This window comes from Odocoileus virginianus, chromosome 26 (assembly GCF_023699985.2).
Source record: "Odocoileus virginianus isolate 20LAN1187 ecotype Illinois chromosome 26, Ovbor_1.2, whole genome shotgun sequence".
Classification (NCBI taxonomy): Eukaryota; Metazoa; Chordata; class Mammalia; order Artiodactyla; family Cervidae; genus Odocoileus; species Odocoileus virginianus.
This window is the reverse complement of record NC_069699.1, coordinates 41,013,246-41,037,623: the sequence shown is the minus strand read 5'-3', so window position 1 is coordinate 41,037,623 and position 24,378 is coordinate 41,013,246. Positions and strand designations below refer to the sequence as shown.

Here is a 24,378-nt window from a genome sequence, read left to right as displayed (position 1 = left end):
TTTGGCACCTCTTCCTCTAGAAAGTCTTTTCTCAACCCCCAAGCCAGATCAGGCTCTTACTTTCCTAGAAATATGCATTTCCAAAGAGCATATCTTGTATAATCATTAAGTTCGTGCTGAATTAATATCCATCTCCCACAATCCTACCCTCCATAGAAGTGGAGCCCATGTCTGGTTTTGCTCTTTATTGACTGTTATCTGTTTCTCCTAACAAGTGCCTGGCACAAAGCAGATGAAAAAGGAGAATAAAAACACAATAAATATTTTTTCCTGGATCCATCCCTCTTCAGGTCCAGCCAACTTTACTGACAGTGAATGGGGGATGATTGAAGTCACACATTCAGAAAGCAGTCTGATTGTGACCATGTGCCTGGAGGCAAATCAGTCAGACCCATTCTCTCCCTGGAATTTACACAAGAGGGCAAATATTTGGAGGTAAATATGTGGAGGTGAGGTTGTCACCTGGAAGGCCTGAGACCCTATGGAGATGGATGTCAGCTTTTGTTCCATAGGAGCCCCTGGAGCAGCAGCCTTTGGGTCTGTGCTCTCGAGACACAGTTCCTCAACTTGCCTTTAAATCTTGTGAGCTACTCCAAAAATTTTATTCTTGCTTAAATTAGCCAGAGCTCATTTCTCTTACCCACAACCAAAAGCCCAAACTGTTAGGTTTTCCAGACTTCTTTTTCCCCTAATCAGATTAAAGATTTCCATACTGCAGTACCTCTCAAGACTAGGGATTCGTGCTTTATATTTTAGAATTAGAGCTAATGAATATTCTACATTTATCCAACACAGGTGCTCAAAGTAAATACCTTTTCCCACCTATCATTTCAAGTTGACTGAGGCCATGCCCTTTTCCAGCCCCTCCTCCAGTGAATCTCTAACACACCTTCTCTGAATCCTCCTTCATTTTCCATTGCTGAGCTATGATGCATGGTTCCCTTCAAATCTCAAAGAACCTTTCTCAAAATTCAAACCAATTTTAAGCCCCACATCCCATAAATATACTTCAGTCCCACAAAAGTTCCTCATTTCTCTTAAGTTTACCTACCTCCATCCCATCCTTCCTCCTTCCCTCTTCTCTCTTCGAATGAGACTCCTTCTAGACATCCTGCCACCTGTGCCCACCTGTCCGTCTCTTCTGGTCCCATCATCCTCTTGGTAGTCACAGCCAGCATTCATTGAGCCAGGGACAGCTCTAGATACTTTGCATGAGTTACCATATCAAATCCTGACAACAGCCTTCTAAGGTAGGGAGTGCTCCAGCAGATCAGGGAAATAAGGCTCAGAGAAGTCAGTTTCTGCAAGTAAACAACATTTGGGGCTTCCCCGGTGGCTCAGCTGGTAAAGAATCTGCTCAGGCAATTCAGCTCCTGGGCATGTGATCTGAAGCACCATGTTTCTCTGCCTCCATGTTTTTCAGATTTCTCAATACTGTTCAAACCTGCACCGCCACCCCAAATAAAATATTTTCTCAATCCTCCATCTTCTTGTGGCCTTCTTCCTCTCATTTTCCAGTCTTCACTGAGTCCACTGTAGTCTAGCTCATGTTTCTGATCCCACTAAATCGGCTACAATTCTGATCACAAAGGGCAGGTCTGATCTAATTTGCTAGGCACAGGGTACCTTCCTCATAATGGAATTCATCCATCCACTCTGTCCCAGAAACGGTGGAATACGCAGTGGGTACACAGCATTAACAGATAGGATCCCTTCTATCATGTGTGTGAGACTCGTGACCTCCTACCTGCCAGGTCCAGGAGCCATTTCAGCCACTTCTCAGTTTTTCTCCCACTTGAACTCTTGCAGCACTGATCATGCCAACATTCCCTCCTTGAAATTTGGGCCTGTTTTAGCTTGCACAGGGCTTCTTGCCCTTCCTCTCCTTCAGGGACCATACCTTCACCTTCAGTTTGTTAGGTTCCTCTTTTTCTTTCTTTTTAAAATATAGGTATGTATGTATCTGGCTGCAATAGGTCTTAGTGGTGACATGCAGAATCTTTGTTACTGCATGCGAGCTTTTTAGTTGCCTAATGTGAACTCTTCGTTGTGGCAATGTCGGATCTAGTCCCCTGACTAGAAATTGAACCTGGGCCCCCTGCATTGGAAGAGTGAAGTCTTAGCCAGTGGACCACCAGGGAAATCCCAATAAGTTCCTCTTTTTCTGTCAACCCCTTAAATGTTGGACTTCCTCAGAGTTCTCTCATGGAGCACCTCGAAGTTAATAAGCCTGAAACTCAGTTCCCCCCAATTCACATCTTCCCATTCTTATTCCTTGTTTATCTTAATGGCGGCATGGTTGGTGGTTTGTTGGTTTAGTCGCTAAATTGTGTCTGACTCTTGAGACCCCACGGGCTGTATCCCACCAGGCTCCTCTGTTCATGGAATTCTCCAAGCAAGAATACTGGAGTGGCTTGCCATTTTCCTTCTCCAGGGGATCTTCCTGACTCAGGAATCAAACCCAGGTCTCCTGCATTGCAGGCAGATTCTTTAGCGACTGAGCTATGAGGGAAGCCCAATGACAGCCTTCAGTTCAGTTCAGTTCTGTCACTCAGTTGTGTCTGACTATTTGCGACCCCATGGACTGCAGCACGCCAGGCCTCCCTGTCCATCACCAACTCCCGGAGTTTGCTCAAATTCATGTCCGTTGAGTCAGTGATGCCATCCAACCATCTCATCCTCTGTCATCCCTTTCTCCTCCTGCCCTCAATCTTTCCCAGCATCAGGGTCTTTTCAAATGAGTCAGCTCTTCACATCAGGTGGCCAAAGTATTGGAGTTTCAGCTTCAACATCAGTCCCTCCAATGAACACCCAGGACTGATCTCCTTTAGAATGGACTGGTTGGATCTTCTTGCAGTCTAAGGAACTCTCAAGAGTCTTCTCCAACACCACAGTTCAAAAGCATCAATTCTTCAGTGCTCAGCTTTCTTTATAATCCAACTCTCACATCCATACATGACTACTGTAAAAACCATAGCCTTGACTAGACGGACCTTTGTTGGCAAAGTAATGTCTCTGCTTTTTAATATGCTGTCTAGGTTGGTCATAACTTTCTTTCCAAGGAGCAAGTGTCTTTTAATTTCATGGCTGCAGTCACCATCTACAGTGATTTTGGAGCCCAAAAAGTAAAATCAGCCACTTTTCCCTCTTTTTCCCCATCCATTTGCCATGAAGTGATGGGACTGGATGCCATGATCTTAGTTTTCTAAATGTTGAACTTTAAGCCAACTTTTCACTGTTCTCTTTCACTTTCATCAAGAGGCTCTTTAGTTCTTCTTCATTTTATGGCATAAGGGTGGTGTCATCTGCATATCTGAAGTTGTTGATATTTTCCCCAGCACTCTTGATTCCAGTTTGTGCTTCATCCAGCTCAGTGTTTCTCATGATGTACTCTGCATATAAGTTAAATAAGCAGGGTGGCAATATACAGCCTTGACATACCCCTCCCCATGAAATTTTCCAGGCAACAATACTACAGTGGGTTGCCATTTCCTACTCCAGGGGATCTTCCTGACCCAGGGATTGAACCTGTGTTTCTTACATCCCCTGCATTGGCAGGCAGATTCTTTACCATTGAGCCACCTGGGAAGTGTTAAATTTATCCAACCAATAAACATTTGTTCCAGCCACTGTTGACCCATGCCTCCACCAGAGATTCCCAAACACTCACAGTCAAGTCTGACTCAGTCTCTTGTGAGGTCACTGCTCCTTTCTCCTGGGTCCTGGTGCTAAGTGATAAATTGATCCAACCAACAAATATTTATCCACCATGTACCAGGCATGTTTTATGTCCTGGTACACAGCTTTGAACAAGACAGAGTCTTGGCTCTCGTGGCATTTCCACGGGTGTGAAAGGGGTAGAAACAAACAGGTCAGTGTATAGCACATGTACAGGTCGGAGGAAAGAGAGCCCAGTTAAAAGGCTGTTGTACAGGAAACAGGGATATTAGCTTAGAATAGGACGAAGGAGGAGAAGAGGAGAACTAGACCCCTTGAAACAAAAGTGAGTAGAATTTATAGGTGGGTTTATTGGGAGTGGGAAAGAAAAGGAGACATTAAGGATGGCTTTCAGGTGACAGGTGCCTAATAAATTTGTGGATGGATAAGTTTCTTGGTAATTGAAAATTAGTTTTAATAAGATGAAGCTGTGAATTTTGCTTAGACTCCGGCCAATTTCACCAGGAATATTTGCCTTGTACTCACTAATTACTGTAGAATAGTAATATTGAGCAAAGCGAGTGATAGTCGGTGGTCAAAAAATACAAACATCCAGTTATAAAAGAAAGAAATCCTGGAAATCTAATGTGCAGCATGGTGATGATAGCTAATTACACTTATTGTATATTTTAATGTTGCTAAGAAAGTAGATCTTAAAAGTCCTAACCCAAGAAAAACAATTCTAAAAAAAAAAAAAGAATTCTAGCTCTGTGTGGTGATTGATGTTAATGAGACTTTGTGGTGATCATTTTGCAATACATACGTGTACAGAATCATCATGCTGTTCATCTGAAACTAATATAACATTATACATCAATTATATGTCAATAATTTTTAAAAATGAATAGTAACATTGAGGTTAGACTCCAGAGTTAGATTGATTTGGCTTTATCCTTATGTAACTGTCTAATCATACTCAGGTTATGTAACTTCTCTAAGACTCAGTTTTATCATCTGTAATATGAAGATAATACTATATCTACAGTTGAGTTTTATGTTTTTTAAGAATAAGCTCACAGGACTTCCCTGGTAGTCCAGTGGCTAAGACTCTGTGCTACCAAGGCAAGGGGTCCCAGGTTTGATCCCTGGTCAGGGAACTTCCTTGGTGGCTCAGCGGTAAAAAAAAAAAAAAAAAAAAAAAAAATCTGCTTGCCAATGCAAGAAACTCAAGAGACGTGAGTTCGATCTCTGAGTTGAGAAGATCCCCCAGAGAAGGAAATGGTAACCCACTCCAGTATTCTTGCCTCAGAAAGTCCCATGGAGAGAGGGGCCTGAAGGGTTATGGTCCATGAGGTCACGGAGTCAGATGTGACTGAGCAACTGAGAACATGCACACAGGGAATTAGATCCCATGTAATAAGACCCAGCAGAGCCAAATAAAGAAATAATATTTAAAAAGAATAAAATGAGATAATGCTCTTATGATACTTATTCCTATGCCTGCTACTGCTACTGCTAAGTCACTTCAGTCATGTCCGACTCTGTGCGACCCCATCCCTGGGATTCTCCAGGCAAGAACACTGGAGTGGGTTGCCACTTCCTTCTCCAAGGCATGAAAGTGAAAGTGAAGTCGCTCAGTTACGTCTGACTCTTCGTGACCCCATGGACTGCAGCCTACCAGGCTCCTCCTTCCATGGGATTTTCCAGGCAAGAGCACTGGAGTGGGGTGCCATTGCCTTCTCCGATTCCTATGCCTAATATATAGTAAATATTCAATAAATTGGAGCTTATTCCAATATATTACTAGTGAAATAATCAGTGGGTTGTTTTATTGTTCTGTGTTCAAGAATATCATGATTAAAATTTTTGCTCACATCCAACAATTCTCTATAGAAATAAAAGGTAATTCTTGCTCTGCTATATTCTGTGTTCTAGAAAACTCCATGAAGTTTTCAAAAATATGTACAAAGTAAAATACAAAGTTAAAAATTATCACAGAAATCTCTCCTACAGAATGAAAATTCTACTGTGGTTTAATACTTTCAAGTGTCTTTGTAACATGGCCCATTTTCAAATATTTCTAATATTGGGAGAAAAGCCCATCTGGTGAATCTTCTAGCTAATGCAGGAGTTCTCAGTTCTTCTGAGCCTTTCCCAGGGAAAGGTGCATGGACTTGAAGAGGAGATGGTATGTCTCCCCCAGGGAAGGGGTAAACAAGGCCTGTTACTAATTTCTTTGGAAATTAGGAGTAAATGAAAAAGAACTCTGGTGAGAAAAATGAGAGAGAAGAGGAATTTCCAAATGGAAGAGAGAATGAGAAGAAAGAAAGAGAAAAAAAAAACACAACAGGGCCTAATGAAGAGCAGTGTGCTGAACACTCATCACTCCAAAGGCAGGGGGAAGAGACGTTCGTGATGGGTGTTTGTTTTTACACATTCTGTAGAAGTGGGGAGAGGGAGAGAATATATACAAGGGGATAACACGGGGAGTAGAACCTGGCAATCCTCAAGAACAGTCCTACTGGAGACTTCCCTGGTGGTCCAGTGACTAGGACTTGGCACTCAAAGCAAGGGGCCCAAGTTTGATTCCTAGTCAGAGAATTAGATCCTATATACCAAAGCTGAAGAGATCCCACATGCAGCAACTAAGACTGGGCATAGCCAAATAAATGAATACCTAAATCTTAAAAAAAAAAAAAGTTATCTGTACTAATATTGTGAACACATTATCACAATAACCCCAAATGCTACATTCTGTTATTACCTCCATTTTACAGTAAAAGAAACAGACTCGCAGAGGTCAGTGAACTTCCGCTAAGTCACACGGGCATCAGCATCAAAGCAGGAATTTGAACCTCGTTCTGTTTAATTAGAACTTGGACTCTCCTCCATCTTGCTGTGCTCCCTTATATTTCTTACTAAGGGATGGGCTTCCCTGGTGGCTCAGAGGGTAAAGAATCTGCCTGCAATGCAGAAGACTCAGTTTCATCCTCTCAGTTGGGAAGATCCCTAGGAGTAGGAAATGGCAACCCACTCAGGTATTCTTGGAGAAATCCATAGACAGAGGAGCCTGGCAGGCTACAGTTCATGGGGTCACAAAGAGTCGGACATGACTGAGCAGCTAACACTTTTCAAGGGAAGCAGCAGATTCAAAAGAATCTGGAAAAATCTGGAAAACAGGTGAGGGGGATGCAAAGAAAATGTACTGGCTATTACCTCATATCTGCTGTTCTTAAAATTGATTTCATTTAACTCTTTGTGTTTGATTTTTTTTTTTAATTCTTGCCAAAAATATAATCCTACACCATGGTAAGAAAACCTGGATATTCATAAATAACTTTATGAAGGGGTTTTACTTGTCAAAGTCAAACTTGAAGTTCTCACTCAGACCATTGTTCCAGTCTTGTGAAAATGAGGATTGCTCGGGATTCTTTGGAAGTGATGATTCCTATTCCTGCTTAAGAATTAGCTTTTACTTTATTAATGAAATATTTTAATGAGTTTAATATAATTAGAAAATACATGTCAAAGTCCCCAGAAAGAAAGTCGTGAGTTTCTATAATTTTAATTTTTCTGTATTAACCATTTAAAACCATAGTTTTCCAGCTAAAATAAATTTCATCTAGATCATGTCCATGTTATTATAGGAAACTGGACCTACACTGCCATCTGCTGTGTCAAGATTAGGTGCAAAATCACCCATATAAACTGGACTTGAAGAATGCAAAATATGCATATGAAAAACTTATATCACCTTGCTGTATGAAAAATGAGTGCAAGGGAAAATATATGCTTGTGGTTACTTGTTGTACTGGAAGCATATATGTGTGCTTTTAATACAACATAAAAAATGGAAAATAATATAACAAAACCTGTGTCCCCACCACCTATATTTAAATGAATATTAATGCTATCGATACTCCCTGTTTGTCTTCCTGATCCCATTCTCTACCACTCCCACCTCCATGCCAAAGAAATCACTCTCTAGCGTCATGTTTATCACTGGGAAAAGTTTTAATAGGCAAAAGTGTACATTTAATAGGTAAGTATGTTCACTTTTTACCATTGTGTCCTTTATTAAGGTTTACCATTGACAAAGTCTCTGAGCTAGCAGCACTTCATCTTGGGAGGTTAGAAGAGAAAACTGTTCTGCTATTCTTGTGCCCAAGAGTATTTTCCCCAAATTTAAGAGCCACTGCTGCCAAGCTAGAGTCTTATTTATTTATTTACGTATTTATTTATATCAAGGGCACAGAGTTTTTATATAAATGAGAGATTTTAAGCAGACTTAAAGTCACTTTAAGTGACTTAAGAAGACTCACATTTTAGAAATTTTTCTGTCTAGGGAATAGGAAGCTGTTGGAATACCCTTGTGGAGAGATGAGAGGGGCCCAAAGCAAGTATAGGAGCGGGCGTGGAGAGAGATTAGACTCATCCATCTACAAACCGAACAAATCTTAGACAACCCATCTAATATTTTATATGAAGAATCCAAGGTCAAAGAGAGTTAATTGACTTAACTCCTGTAGTGGTTTTCTTCTTTTTCCTCTGCTCTTTTGGTATTTCTTAAGACATTCCTCATAATTGCCCAATTAAAACCTTCATCCCTTCACACCTGAGCAATTTACTTAATTTAATTTTGCATTTGTCTAATGTATTGGTCTTTTGGTTTGTATCATTTGCTCCTGGAGCCAAGAAGACTAATTAACTTGCTCTGTAGAGCAGTACTCCTAAATGGACTGCCAACACTGCTCCACAGTGATGGTCTGTAATGAGAAAATGAAATCCATAAATGGAGGCACCAGGAAGTCCTTCCCAGTTATGTATTCCTGAAAAAGTCTTTGAACGGTTGCAGGAGAAGCTTCAGAAATCAGTAAACTAAAGGCTCAGGGTGCAACCTTCCAAGAGGAATTGCTGAGTCATAGGGCAGATGTGTAAACATTTCTTTTAAGAACTATCACAGTGTTTTCCAATGAGATTGTACCATTTTACACTTTCAGTATAAGAAGATGAAGGTTCAAGTAGTGTCACTTCTTCCCCAACATTTGGTATTGTCAACCTTCCAGTTTAGCCATTCTGGTGGATGTGAAGTGGTACCTCCTTAGGTTTTGAACTTTCACTGTGGAAATTACTGTGTGGCTGGCATCTCTCTCCTGATTGGATCCAGGTTGATACAAACACTTAGCAGCAAAGCGAAAATGAAACACCTTTTTCACTTAAAGATATTTATCAGGTACTTGATAAAGGCAGCAGTTTCCAATGACAAAAATTATTTACTCAGAATTGAAATACCATATTTAGAAAAAAGGAAATGATTTACACATTTGGGATTTAGCTGGCTAAGAAAAAGCACATATAGAGATTTTTTTCTTATGCTTTTCTTATGCTTATTTTATAAATAGCTCAAATAATCATAACCATGTTTGTTTACTTTAGGATGAGCAAGATGTGCAAATTTTATTATCGTAGGAGAATCTCTGCAATGCTGAGATACTTAAAATTGGCTTAATCTAAATTCAAGGGAGTCACAGACAACCAAATGACTTACAAGTTCTTTCTTCAGTTGAAAAAAAAATTCAAAACCTACTATCATCTGTAAGGAAACATTTCTTAATTGTTTAAGTAGAATTCAGGGAGAATATTTCTATAAAAGAGAGAAGCAGAGTACAGTAGTTAAGATCATGATCAAGTTACATTAAATCTCTGTGAATCAGTTTCCTCTTCTGGGAAAGGAGGATGTCTGTAATTTTTACCTTAGTTTTTGAAGTAGAAAAAAAGTAAGTGATCTAAAACTTTGCAAATTATTGGACTCAAATAGCACTTCTGTAACAGTATTGATTATCACTAACACATAGCATTTATGTGCTCCTTGTTGTTGTTCAGATGCTAAGTCATGTACAATTCTTTGCAACCCCATGGACTGCAGCACGCCAGGCTTCCCTGTCCTTCACTATCTCCCAGAGTTTGCTCAAACTCATGTCCATTGAATCAATGAGGCCATCCCACCATCTCATAATCTGTCACCTCCTTCACCTGCCCTCAATCTTTCCCAGTATCAGGGTCTTTTCCAGTGAGTTGGCTCTTTGCATCAGGTGGCCAAAGTATTGGAGCTTCAGCATTGGTCCTTCCAATGAGTTATCAGGGTTGATTTCCTTTTGGACTGACTGGTTTAATCTCCTTGCTGTCCAAGGGACTCTCAAGAGTCTTCTTCAGCACCATAGATGGAAAGCATTGATATTCGGTGCTAAGCCTGCTTTATGGTCCAATTCTCACATCTGTACATGACTGGCTGGAAAACAATAGCCTTGATGATATGGACATTTGTCAGCAACATGATCTCTGCTTTTTAATACTCTGTCTTATTTTGTCATAGCTTTTCTTCCTAGGAGTAAGCTGCAGTCACTTTCTTCAGTGATTTTGGAGCTCAAGAAAATAAAATCTGTCAAGGTTTCCATCTTTTCCCTATCTATTTGCCATGAAGTGATAGGACCGGATGCCATAATCTTTGTTTTTTTCAATGCTGAGTTTTAAGCCAGCTGTTTTACTTTGTCTTTTACCTTCATCAAGAAACTCTTCAGTTCCTTTTCATTTTCTGCCATAAGGGTGGTGTCATCTGCATCTGAAGTTATTGATATTACTCCCAGAAATCTTAATTCCAGCTTGTGCTTCATCCAGGCCAGCATTTCACATGATGTACTCTGCATTGAAGTTAAATAAGCAGGTTGACAATATACAGCCTTGACATACTCCTTTCCCAGTCTGGAACCAGCCCATTCATCCATGTCCAATTCTGCTGCTTCTTGACCTGCATGCAGGTTTCTCAAGAGATAGGTAGGGTGGTCTAGTGTTTCCATCTCTTTAAGAATTTTCCATAATTTGTTGTGATCCACACAACCAAAGGATTTAGAGTAGTCATGAAGCAGAAGTAGATGTTTTTCTGGAATTCCCTTGCTTTTTCTATGATACAATGGATGTTGGCAATTTTATCTCTGGTTCCTCTGTCTTTCCTAAATCCAGTTTGTACATCTGGAAGTTCTCAGTTAACATGCTGCTGAAGTCTAACTTGAAGGATTTGAGCATTGCCTTGCTAGCATGTGAAATGAGTGCAGTTGTGTGGTAGTTTGAACATTCTTTGGTATTGCCCTTCTTTGGGATTAGAATGAAAATTGAATTTTTCCAGTCCTGTGGCCACTGCTGAGTTTTCCAAATTTGCTGGCATATTGACTGCAGCACTTTAACAGCATCAGCTTATGGAATTTGAAATAGCTCAGCTGGAGTTCCATCACCTCCACTAGCTTTGTTTTTCAGTAATGCTTCCTGAGGCCCACTTGACTTCATATTCCAAGCCCACTTGACTTCACATGATGTCTGGCTCCATGGAGCCAGACTCCATGATGTCTGGCTCTAGGTAAGTGACCACACTGTCATGGTTATCAGGGTCATTAAGATCTTTAAAAATAATAATAATAAGATCTTTTCTGTACAGTTCTGTGTATTCTTGCCACCCGTTCTTAATCTCTTCTGCATCTGTTCAGTTCAGTTCAGTTGCTCAGTCATGTCCGACTCTTTGCAACCCCATGAACCGCAGTACACGAGGCCTCCCTGTCTATTACTGACTCCCAGCATCCACCCAAACCCATGTCCATTGTGTCGGTGATGCCATCCAACCATCTCATCCTCTGTCATCCACTTCTCCTCCTGCCCTCAATCTTTCCCAGCATCAGGGTCTTTTCAAATGAGTCAGCTCGTCACATCAGGTGGCCAAAGTATTGGAGTTTCAGCTTCAACATCAGTCCCTCCAATGAACACCCAGGACTGATCTCCTTTAGGATGGACTGGTTGGATCTCCTTGCAGTCCAAAGGACTCTCAAGAGTCTTCTCCAACACCACAGTTCAAAAGCATCAATTCTTTGGCGCTCAGCTTTCTTTATAGTCCAACTCTCACATCCATACATGACCACTGGAAAAACCATAGCCTTGACTAAACAGACCTTTGCTTGCAAAGTAATGTCTCTGCTTTTTAATATGCTGTCTAGGTTGGTCATAACTTTCCTTCCAAGGAGCAAACATCTTTTAATTTCATGACTGCAATCACCATCTATAGTGATTTTGGAGTCCAGAAAAATAAAGTCAGCCACTATTTCCACTGTTTCCCCATCTATTTGCCATGAAGTGATGGGACCAGATGCCATGATCTTAGTTTTCTGAATGTTGAGCTTTAAGCCAACTTTCCCCCCCACTTCTTTCACCTTCATCAAGATGCTCTTTAGTTCTTCTTCACTTTCTGCCATAAGGGTGGTGTCATCTTCATATCTGAGGTTACTGATATTTCTCCCGGCAATCTTGATTCCAGCTTGTGCTTCTCCAGCCCAGTGTTTCTCATGATGTACTCTGCATATAAGTTAAATAAGCAGGGTGAAAATATACAGTTTTGATGTATTTCTTTTCCCATTCGGAACCAGTCTGTTGTTCCATGTCCAGTTCTAACTGTTCCTTCCTGACCTGCATACAGGTTTTTCAAGAGGCAGGTCAGGTGATCCGGTATTCCCATCTCTAGAAGAATTTTCCACAGTTTATTGTGATCCACACAGTCAAAGGTTTTGGCATAGTCAATAAAGCAGAAATAGATGTTTTTCTGGAACTCTCTTGATTTTTCAATGATCTAGCCAATGTTGGCAATTTGATCTCTGGTTCCTCTGCCTTTTCTAAAAGCAGCTTGAACATCTGGAAGTTCACGGTTCACATATTGCTGAAGCCTGGCTTGGAGAATTTTGAGCATTATTTTACTAGCGTGTGAGATGAGTGCAATTGTGCAGTAGTTTGAGCATTTTTTGGCATTACCTTTCTTTGGGATTGGAATGAAAACTGACTTTTCCAGTCCTGTGGCCACTGCTGAGTTTTCCAAATTTGCTGGCCTATTGACTGCAGCACTTTCACAGCAGCATCTTTTAGAATTTGAAATAGCTCAACTGGAATTAGGTCCTTACCATTTCTGTCCTTTATTGTGCTCATCTTTGCATGAAGTGTTCCCTTGGTATCTCTAATTTTCTTGAAGAGATCTCTAGTTTTTCCCATTCTATTATTTTCCTCTATTTCTTTGCATTGTTCATTTAAGAAGGCTTCCTTATCTCTCCCTGCTGTTCTCTGGAACTCTGCATTAAGTTGGGTATATCTTTTCTTCTCCCGTTTGCCTTTCACTTCTCTTCTTTTCTCAGCTATTTGTAAGGCCTTCTCAGACAACCACTTTGCCGTATTGCGTTTCTTTTTATTCATAATGGTTTTGTGTCACCATCTTCTGTACAGTGTTATGAACCTTCATCCATAGTTCGTCAGGCACTCTGTGTACCAGATATAATCCCTTGAATTTATTTGACACTTCCACTGTATAATTATAAGGGATATGATTTAGGTCATACCTGAATGGTCTAACAGTTTTCCCTACTGTCTTCAACTTAAGTCTGAATTTCACAATAAAGAGTTTAAGATTTGAGCTGCAGTCAGCTCCTGGTCTGTTTTTTGCTGCCTGTACAGAGTTTCTCCACATGCAGCTGCAAACAACATAATCAATCTGATTTTGGTATTGACCATCTGGTGATGTCCATGTGTAGAATCATCTCTTGTGTTGTTGAAAGTGTGTCTTTGCTATGTCCAGTATGTTCTCTTAGCAGAACTCTCTTAGCCTTTACCCTGCTTTATTTTGTACCCCAAGGCCAGTTCTCTGTGATGAAAAGGGCATCTTTTTTTGGAGTTAGTTCTAGAAGATCTGTAAACCTTGATAGAACTCTTCAATTTCAGCTTCTTTGGCATTAGTGGTTGGGTCATAGAATTGAATTACTATGATGTTGAATAGTTTGCCTTGTAAACGAACCTAGATCATTTTGCCATTTTGAGATTGGACCCAAGTACTGCATTTCGGACTTTTCTGTTGACATGAGGGCTACATCTTATAAGGGATTCTTGCCCACAGTAGTAGATATAAAGGTCATCTGAATTAAATTCACCCATTCTCATTCATTTTAGTTCACTGATTCTTAAAATGTACATGTTCATTCTTGTCATCTCCTATTTGATGACATTCAGTTTACCTTGACTCATGGACCTAATATTCTAAGTTCCTATGCAGTATTGTTCTTTACAGCATTGAACTTCACTTTCACCACCAGACACATCCACAACTGGGCATCATTTCTGCTTTTACTCAGCCTCTTCATTCTCTCTGGAGCTATTTTTCCACTGTTCCCCAGAAGCATATTGGGCACCTGCTGACCTGGGGGACTTGTCTTTCAGTGTCATATCTTTTTGCCTTTTCATATCATTCATGGGGTTCTCAAGCCAAAAATGCTGAAGTGGTTTTCCATTCACTGCTTCAGTGGACCACCTTTTGTCAGAACTCTCTGCCATGCCCTGTCTGTCTTGATGGCCCTACAGGGCATGGCTCATAGGTTCATTGAGTTAGACAAGGCTGTGATCCATGTGATCAGTTTGGTTAGTTTTCTGTGGTTGTGGTTTTCATTCTGTCTGCCCTCTGATGAATGAAGATAAGGGGTTGTGGAAGCTTCCTGGGGGGAGGGACTGGCTGTGGGTAAAACTGGCTCTTGCTCTGGTGGGCAGGGCCATACTCAGTTATTGTTCAGACGTGTCCAAGTCTTTGCAATCTCATTGACTGCAGCATGCCAGGCTCTCATGTCCTTCACTATCTCCTGGAGTTTGCTCAAACTCATGCCTATTGAGTCAATGATGCCATCCAACCATCTCATCCTCTGTCTCCCCCTTCTTCTCCTGCCTTCAATCATTCCCAGTATCAGGTTCTTTCCAATAAGATGGCTCTTCACATCAGGTGACCAAAGTATTGGAGCTTCAGCTTCAGCATCAGTCCTTCCAATGAATATTCAGGGTTGATTTCCTTTAGTACTGACTGGTTTGATCTCCTTGCTTTCCAAGGGACTCTCAAGAGTGTTCTCCAGCATGACAATTGGAAAGCATCAATTCTTCACACCCAGCCTTCTTTATGGTCCAACTCTGACATCCATACATGACTCTTGAAAAACCACTTGTGTGTGTGTGTGTTAGTTGCACAGTCGGGTCTGACCTTTGTGACCCCATGGACTGTAACCTGCCAGGCTCCTCTGTCCATGGGTTTCTCGGGCAAGAATACTGGAGTGGGCTGCCTTTGACCAATAGGCCTTTGTCAGCAAAGTGATGTCTCTGCTTTTATTATGCTATCTAGGTTTGTCATACCTTTTCTTCCAAGGAGCAAGCTTCTTTTTAATTTCATGATTGCAGTCACTGTCTGCAGTGATTTTGAAGCCCAAGAAAATAAAGTCTCTCACTGTTTCGATTTTTGCGCCATCTATTTGCCATGAAGTGATGGGACCAGATGTCATGACCTTGGTTTTTTGAATGTTGAGTTTTATGACAACTTTTTTCACTCTCCTCTTTCACTTTCATCAAGAGGCTCTTTAATTCCTCTTCTTTTTTTTGCCATTAGGATGGTGTAATCTGCATATCTGAGGTTATTGATATATCTTCTGGCAATCTTGATTCCAGCTTGTACTTCTTCCAGCCCCGCAATTTGCATGGTGTACTCTGCAAAGAAGGTAAATAAGCAGGTTGACAATGTACAGCCTTGACATACTCCTTTCCCAGTCTGGAACCAGTCAGATATTCATTGTCCACTTCTAATGTTGCTTCTTGACCTGCATACAGGTTTCTCAGGAGACAGGTAGGGTGGTCTGGTATTCCCATCTCTTTAAGAATTTTCCACAGTTTGTTGTGATCCACACAGTCAAAGGCTTTAACGTAGTCATGAAGCAGAAATAAATGTTATTCTGGAATTCCCTTGACTTTTCTATGATACAATGGATGTTGGCAATTTGATCTCTGGTTCCTGTATCTTTTCTAAATCCAGCTTGTACACCTGGAAGTTCTTGGTTCATGTACTATTGAAGTCTAGCTTGAAGGATTTTGAGCATTACTTTGCAAGCATGTGAAATGTGTGCAATTGTGTGGTAGTTTGAACATTCTTTGGCATGGCCTTTCTTTGGGATTGGAATGAAAATGGACCTTTTCCAGTCTTGTGGCCATTGCTGGTTTTCCAAATTTGCTGACATATTGGATGGAGCACTTTAACAGCATCATATTTTAGGATTTTCAATAGCTCAGTTGAAATTCCATCAGCGCCACTAGCTTTGTTTATAGTGATGCTTCCTAAGGCCCACTTGACTTCACACTCCAGGATGTCTGGCTCTAGACACCATCATGTTTATCCAGGTCATTAAGACATTTTTTGGTATAGTTCTTCTGTGTATTCTTGCCAATTGTTCTTAATTTTTTCTGCTTCCATTAAGTCCATACCATTTCTGTCCTTTATTGTGCCCATGTTTGTATGAAATGTTCCTTTCCTTTGGAATCTCTGATTTTCTTGAAGAGACCTCTACTTTTTCCTATTCTACTGTTTACCTCTATTTCTTTGGATTGTTCATTTAGGAATGCTTCCTTATCTCTCCTTGCTATTCTTTGGAACTCTACATTCAGATGGGTATATATTTCCTTTTCTCCTTTGCCTTTCACTTCTCTTCTTTTCTCAGGTATTTGTAAGGCCTCCTCAGATGATCCTTTTGCCTTTTTGCATTTCTTTTTCTTGGGAATGGTTTTGATCACCACCTCCTATACAGTGTTATAAACCTCCGTCCATAGTTCTTCAGGCACTCTACAGATCCAATCCCTTGAATCTATTTGACACTTCCATTGTATAATCATAAGGGATATGATTTAGGTCATACCTGAATGGCCTAGTGATTTCCCCTACGTTCTTCAATTTAAGTCCGAATTTTGCAATAAAGAGCTCATGATCTGAGCCAGAGTCAGCTCTTGGGTTTGTTATTGTTGACTGTATAGAGCTTCTCCATTTTTAGCTACAAAGAATATAATCAATCTGATTTTGGTATTGACCATCTGAGGATGTCCATGTGTAGAGTTATCTCTTGTGTTGTGGGAAGAGATTGTTTGTTATGACCAGTGCTTTCTCTGGAAAAACTCTGTGAGCCTTTGCTCTGCTTCATTTGCCAGGTATCTCTTGACTTCTTACTTTTGCATTCCAGCCCCCTATGATGAAAGGACAGGTGTTTTTTTTTTTGTTTGTTTGTTTTTAATGTTAATTCTAGAAGGTCTTGTAGGTCTTCATAGAACCATTCAATTTCAGCTGCTTTGGCAGTAGTGGTTGGGGCATAGACTTGGGCTAGTGTGACATTATATGGTTTGCCTTGGAAATGAACCAAGATCATTCTATTTTTTTGAGACTGCACCCAAGTACTGCATTTAAATTCAGACTTAAATTTAAGAAAGTAGGAAAAAGCGACTAGACCGTTCAAGTATGACCTAAATAAAATCTCTTATGATTATATGGTGGAAGTGACAAATAGATTCAAGGGATTAGATTTGATAGACAGAGTGCCTGAAGAACTGTGGACGGAGGTTTGTGACATTGTATAGAAGGCAGTGATCAAGACCATCCCCAAGAAAAAGAAATGCAAAAAAGACAAAGTGGTTGTCTGAGGAGGACTTACAAATAGTTGAGAAAAGAAGAGAAGTGAAAGGCAAAGGAGAAAAGGAAAGATATACCCAATTGAATGCAGAGTTCGAAAGAATAGCTAGGAGAGATTAAAAAAAAAAACTTCCTAAGTGATTAATGCAAAGAAATAGAGGAAAACAGTAGAATGGGAAAGACTAGAGATCTTTTCAAGAAAATTAGAGATACCAAGGGAGCACTTCATGCAAAGATGAGCACAATAAAGAACACAAACAGTATGGACCTAAGAGAAGCAGAAGATATTAAGAACAGATGGCAAGAATACACAGAGGACCTGTACAGAAAAGATCTTAATGACCCAGATAACCATGATAGTATGCTCATTCACCTAGAGCCAGACATCCTGGAGTGTGAAATCAAGTGGGCATTAGGAAGCATCATTACAAACAAACTAGTGGAAGTGATGGAATTTCAGCTGAGCCATTTGAAATCCTAAAAGGTGATGCTGTTAAAGGGCTAAACTCAATATGTCAGCAAATTTGAAAAACTCATCAGTGGCCATAGGACCAGAAAAGATCAATTTTCATTCCAATCTCAAAGAAACACAATGCCAAAGAATGTTCAAACTACCACACAATTGCACTCATTTCACATTTCACACTCATGCTAGCAAAGTAAGGCTCAAAATTCTCCAAGCCAGGCTTCAACAAAACGTGAACCAAGAACTTCTAGATGTTCAAACTGTATTTAGAAAAGGCAGAGGAACCAGAAATCAAATTGCCAACATCCATTGGATCAAAAAGCAAGAGAGTTCCAGAAAAACATCTACCTCTGCTTTATTGACTATGCCAAAGCCTTTGACTGTGTGGATCACAATAAACTGTGGAAAATTCTTCAAGAGATGGGACTATCAGACTACCTGACCTGCCACCTGAGAAATATGTATGCAGGTCAAGAAGCAACAGTTAGAACCGGACATGGAACAATTAACTAGTTCCAAATGGAGGAGTCCGTCAAGGCTGTATCTTGTCACCCTGCTTATTTAACTTATATACAGAGTACATTATGTGAAATGCCAGGCTGGATGAAGCACAAGCTGGAATCAGGATTGCTGGGAGAAATATCAATAACTTCAGATATACAGATGACACCACCCTTGTGGCAGAAAGTGAAGAGGAACTGAAGAGCCTGTTAATGAAAGTGAAAGAAGAGAGTGAAAAAGCTGGCTTAAAATCAACTTTACAAAAACGCTGGCTTAAAATCAACTTTACAAAAACTAAGATTATGGCATTTGGTCCCATCACTTCCTGGCAAACAGATGGGGTAATAATGGAAACAGTGACAGACTTTATTCTCTTGGGCTCCAAAATCACCATAGATAGTGACTGCAGCCATGAAATGAAAGGATGCTTGCTCCTTGGAAGAAAGGCTATGACCAACCTAGACAGCATATTAAAAAGCAGAGACGTTACTTTGCAGACAAAGGTCCATCTAGTCAAAGCTATGGTTTTTCCAGTAGTCATGTATGGATGTGAGACTTGGACCATAAATAAAGCTGAGCACCGAAGAAGTGATGCTTTTGAACTGTGGTGTTGCAGAAAACTCTTGAGAGTCCCTTGGACTGCAAGGAGATCAAACCAGTCAAACCTAATGGAAATCAGTCCTGAATAGTCATTGGAAAGACTGATGCTGAAGCTCCAATACTTTGGCCACCTGATGCAAAGAACTGACTCAGCGATAAATATCCTGATGCTGGGAAAGATTGAAGACAGGAGGAGAAGGGGACGACAGAGGATGAGATGGTTGGATGGCATCACCAACTTGATGGACATGAGTTGAGCAAGCTCCAGGTGTTGGTTATGGACAGGGAGGCCTGGTGTGCTGCAGTTCATGGGACTGCAAATATTTGGACACGACTGAGCAACTGAACTGACTGACTGCATTTAGGACTCTGTTGACATTGAAGTTTACTTCTTTTCGTCTAAGGGATTCTTGTCTACAGTAGTAGATAAAATGGTCATCTGAATTAAATTTGCCCATTCCAGTCCATTTTGGTTCACTGATTCCTAACATGTCTACATTCACTCTTGCCATCTCCTGTTTGACAACATCCAATTTATCTTGATTCATGGACCTAACATTCCAGGTTCCAGTGCAATATTGTTCTTTACAGCCTTGAACTTTACTTTCACCACTAGACACATTCACAACTGGGTGCTGTTTCTGCTTTGTCTCATTCTTTTCATTCTTTCTGGAGCTATTTATCCATTCTTCTCCAATAGCACATGGAACACCTACTGACATGGAGGGTTCATCTTTCAGTGTCAAATCTTTTTGCCTTTTCATACTGTTTATGAAGTTCTCAAGGAATGGGCCATGTTCAGTAAACCTTTTAATTCCATTTTCTGCTCATAGTTAGTGCTGTGCTCCCTCCCTGTAGTTTGGCCTGTGGCAGCCCAGTCCTGGAGTCTGATGTCTCCATGGTCTGATGTCTCCATGGTAGGGCTAATGGTGATCTCCTCCAAGAGGACTTATGCATGTGTTTAAGCTCATGTAACCCTTATAACAGCCCTATGAAGTAGAATACTAGTATTCATCTTCATTGTTTCAAAGATAAAACTGAAGCAGGTTAATAACTTTCTTTGATCACACAGCTGGTGTGCAACAAAGCTGGGATCTGACCCCACGCAGTCTGGATCCAAAGCCCTGGAAAACTATGCTGTGCACTAAACAGAGAGAACAAAGGGCTTGGATACCTCAAGGGCTCCAGTGCACTGGTAGTGAAATCCAGAAGTTCTTAGCCTTGGCCAAGATGCCACCAGTGCAGCTTGGAGCATGATTATCGCCAAGGTGACACTCTTTGCACCCACAAGGTAGTAAGACCTGAGGCAACTCGGTTGCATATAAATGAAAGGTATGCTTATGGTACCTCCAAACTTCACATACCCTTACACAACCAATCCAAAATATTTAACTAAACTCTCTTTTCTGGAGGAGTGGATCTCAGGCAGACCATAAAGAAAGGATGGAGTGTTACAGGGTGCTACACTGGGAAACTTATCCTTGATTCCTGCCTCACAATACACTTGGGGATTGAAGTAGTCTTGCACCAATTTGAAGTGCAAGAGGTGCACAAGCTTCTCATTGCTATGGCTTCTCGTGTTATAGAGCACAAACTCTAGGGCTCACGGGCTTTAGTAGCTCTGGCGTGTGGGGCTCAGGTGCTGCATATCATGTGGGATCTCCCTGGATCACAGCTCAAACATGTGTCTCCTGTATTAGCAGGTGGATTCTTCAGTATGGAGCCACCAGGGAAACCCTACATAATAACATCTTAAAATGTTCTCTTTTTATTGAGATATAGTTGCTATACAATATTCTATAACTTTCAATTCAAGTGTACTAAATAGTACACTTTTATATATTTGCATACATTATGAAACGATCAATGTGGTAAGTCTAGTAACGATCTGTTCCCATTAAAAGTTACTACAACATTATTGACCATACTCCTTATGCTGTTTATTATATCCATGTGGCTTATTTATTTTATAACTAGAGGTCTTTATTTCTTAATTCCCTTCACCTATATAGAATGTATTCCTAGAACAAGTGGGGAAAATTAGATGGGGAATTGGAACATTCCATATTATCATAAAATTGATAATTTTCTTAGGTGTAATAATAGCACTGTGGCTAGATCTTATTCTTAGTAATACATGCTTTCATGTTTACGGGCAAAGTGTTAATGTCTGTAACTTACTTGCAAATAGTGATGCAAAAAAAAAGTGAGTATGTACATGCATGTACCTATAAACTGGTAAGGACGTGGGTATATGTGTGTGTCTGTCTATGTGCAGAGAGAAAAAGCAAATGTAGCAAAATATTAACAAATGTAACATCTAGGTAGAGGGTGTTCATTGAACCACTCTTGTTTTCCTTTAAACACTTTCATAATAATGAAAGTTAGAAACAAAATTTTAGAAGTCATACTATGTTAGCTCCCAGAAATACTTCTGCTAACATGTTGGTTTAAATCCTTTTAGCTTTTTTCCCCCTATGCACAGATGACTTTTACTTAAAACAAAAACAACAGAGGATCAAATATACAAGGGTATCTGTTCATTTAATCAAATAAATTATCAAATGTTTCTAAATTTATTTTCCACAGACCCAATACATAAATGAATATTCAAGTATGTCTTTCAGTTTTTACTGAATGGATCATAAGAAGTCAGTGTGCCACATTTATTACAACTGTTTTTAAAAATCATTTAAGAAAAGATAGATAAAAAATTCATAAACTTTTAGTACCTTCATTATGTCTAGGGGCATCTTCATCATGAAATAGCATCGCCAAATTTAATAAAGGTGTTGTTGCCATTAAAAATTTATGCTGTTCATTCACTTAACAAATATTTACTTTCTATACTGTTCAGTTCTAAGTGCTGTGAGCATAGAGTTGTCAAAAACCAAGAGTGTTCCTCAGAGGCTCTCCCTGACACAAGATCTAAAATGTGTTAGTACCCTGATTGAAAGGGTAGGGAATGGGAAGTCCAGAGACTGGGCTCCTAATTTACCCACTAGAGAATTCCTCCAGCTCCTTGGCGGAAGTGATATTTAAATTGAGGTTTGAAGGATGAATAGGAGGCTCCTGTAACACTAGATTGAAAAGAGGATTCTCCGGTTACAACGCTTGATAAGTGACCTTAGGCAAGTTCCTGGACCTCTTCGTGCTTCAGGGATCAAGTGGTAAAGCCTAAATAAGACACAGAAGGCCCTTAGATCCAGGTGTGGCACTATTTAGCGCTTGCAGTTGTCGCTGCAGTTTACGAAGAGCTACAGTGCACTGGGCTTCACGCCGTGGTCAAAGCTAGAAATAAGAGATATCAGGTACCTGCTCTAGGAGTCTTTCTCCAGTTGTCTATTCGCTAAATCATGTCTGACTCTTTTGCGACCCCAATGGACTGTAGCCCACCACGCTCCCCTTGTCCATGGGATTTCTCAGGCAAGAATACTGGAGTGGGTTGCCATTTCCTTCTCCAGAGGATCTTCCCCATCCAGTGCCCCCTCCCAAACTTATTTTACACTAAAATAAGCCTCTCTTGCAAATGTACAATATAGCAAATGTTAATTCCCAAACAATGTTAATGCCTTTTGTTTCTCCCTACTTTTGCCACCTCCACTTGAGCTGACGCACTTCTGAGAGCTCTCTGTGAACCCTAGGGGCTGCAATCCCCCGGTTAAGAACTAACACCATTCTAGAATCAGGACCACAAACCCCAGGTGGGGCGAAAGGGCAGTGCTCTTGGAGCCTCGCCCCCAAGCGCAGGCGCCAGTATACTCAATCCTGATTGGCCCGCTCTCCTAGCTCGCCGGCATCACTGTATCCAATCGGCGTAGCGCTTGTTGAGCGACGGCAGCAACCGGCGTACACAAGGGGCTTAAGCGTCCTGTGGAGAGCGCGCGAGGTCAGGCCATGAACTTGGGGTAAGCTGGGGAGAGAAAGGTGGTCGTCTGTGGAAGGGCGAGACTTAATTGACCCGTGGAGTCCTTCGCGGGGAAACTTCCAGTCCTGTGTCGTCCCCAGCTGCAGTGCCAGCTCCCTGAAGTGGAGAGGGGCAAGGGGCTGGGTCGGCCTTTTACTTTTCAAATTAATAACTCGCGTGAAAACTGTCCGTCTCTCCTTTTCGCTTCCTCCTGTATCTCAGGAGGGAGAAGGAGGAGAGGCATGAGAGGAGGTAAAAGGTGAGGGCAGGTGGAGAGATAAAGCTTAGCAGATTCCCGGGGAGAAATCCTGGCCCAGGTTCTGGTGCTTTGCGTCCCTTTCGTGGGGTTTTTTGCAATGTTGGAGTGCCCAGAGAAGCTTAGCGCCTGCAGTGCAAAGCCGAGGCTTCTCGAGGAGCCATGGATCATTTGTTTGACATCTTATAGGCCCTCATTAGTTAGTGGTGGTGGTGGTGGTTAGTTACTCAGTCATGTTCGAATCTTTGTGACCCCATGGACTGTAGCCTGCCAAGTTCTTCTGTCCATGGGATTCTCCAGGCAAGAATACTGGAGTGGGTTGCCATTTCCTTCTTCAGGAGACAGTGGTTGAGTAAATAAGAAGGACCGTTGCATGGAGACCCCATGGACTATAGCCTTCCAGCCTCCTCTGTCATGGGATTCTCCAGGCGAGAATACTGGGGTGGGTTGCCGTTCCCTTCTCTGGGGGACTCTCCTGACCCAGGGATTGAACCCTGGTCTCCAGTATTGCAGGCAGTTTCTTTATCCTGTGAGCCATCAGGGAAGCCGAATAAGAAGGACCGTTGCGTGGTTTGCATCATTGGGAAGTTTGACATTTTAAGAAGATGAAAAGTCACCAAACTTACACACATGCGCCTCATTTAGCAAATAGAATCTAGGGATAGCAAATACATAAGACAGCCCTTGAAGGCGTTTGCAATGCAGTAGGGCTGAATAAACGTACTTTACAATTTCATTCAAAGTCTTTTGTTCAAATTTCACCAATGTTAACATTAACTGTTTATGACTGTGCAACCGGGAAACCCGTAAAACCCATTCTTTACAGTGTTTTATGTTAATCATAAATTGAGGTCGTTTGATGTCTCCCACCTTAGCATCACAGCAAATTTCGTATTCCCTTTTTTTTGGTCTGCTGGGTTTAATTTTTTTTACTGTGGACATCATTTTTGTCCCTGTTGATACTGACCTACTTCGCTTCCTCTCTCCTGCCCCTGTCACCTTACTAAAATATTATAATAGCTGTGTACTGCTGCTTTTGGTTTTAGTGAAATTTTTATTTGGACTTTAACAAACGTTCAATTTTCATTGACAGTAACTACTGTTACTTTGTACTCTTGAATTTGACAGGCACAGATAAATAAAGTACAGGGGGATAATATAGGTGTGTTGCTGTGATACTTTAAAAAGCATCACCAAGTCTGAGTGTGTATTAGTTGAAATATTCAAAATAAAACTCCATGCTCAAGCAGTTTATAACCCTGGTGGCACTCTTAACAGGTTCACTTCCAAATACTGCTCTACTAGGCCATAGAATGTATTAGTCATGAGACCATTATGAAACTAACAAATAGTAACTAGAGGTTTTGCTCCTTTAATATAGGGGAGGAATTTCCTAACAGCATTATTTTTTTTCCCAGTCTAGGGTTAAAAGAATTAAATGATGTTAG

At 40.9% G+C, this 24,378-nt stretch overlaps 1 protein-coding gene across 7 annotated transcripts in view; it reads left to right on the top strand.

Moving 5' to 3' along the window:
• The window catches only part of CCDC66 (coiled-coil domain containing 66), a 127,845-nt gene that overhangs the window by 47,628 nt on the left and 55,839 nt on the right, over positions 1-24,378 (top strand). For 5 of the 7 annotated variants that reach the window (XM_020887456.2, XM_020887455.2, XM_020887461.2 and 2 more), the window contains exon 1: positions 22,588-22,675. The exons of 1 other annotated variant lie outside the window; for it this stretch is intronic. In XM_020887456.2, the coding sequence (XP_020743115.2) occupies positions 22,665-22,675 (11 nt within the window). In that variant the 5' untranslated portion in view covers positions 22,588-22,664. Of the gene's footprint in view, positions 1-22,587; positions 22,676-24,378 lie in introns of those variants that run through there. One more of the 7 variants, XM_070455885.1, reaches the window with a different exon arrangement.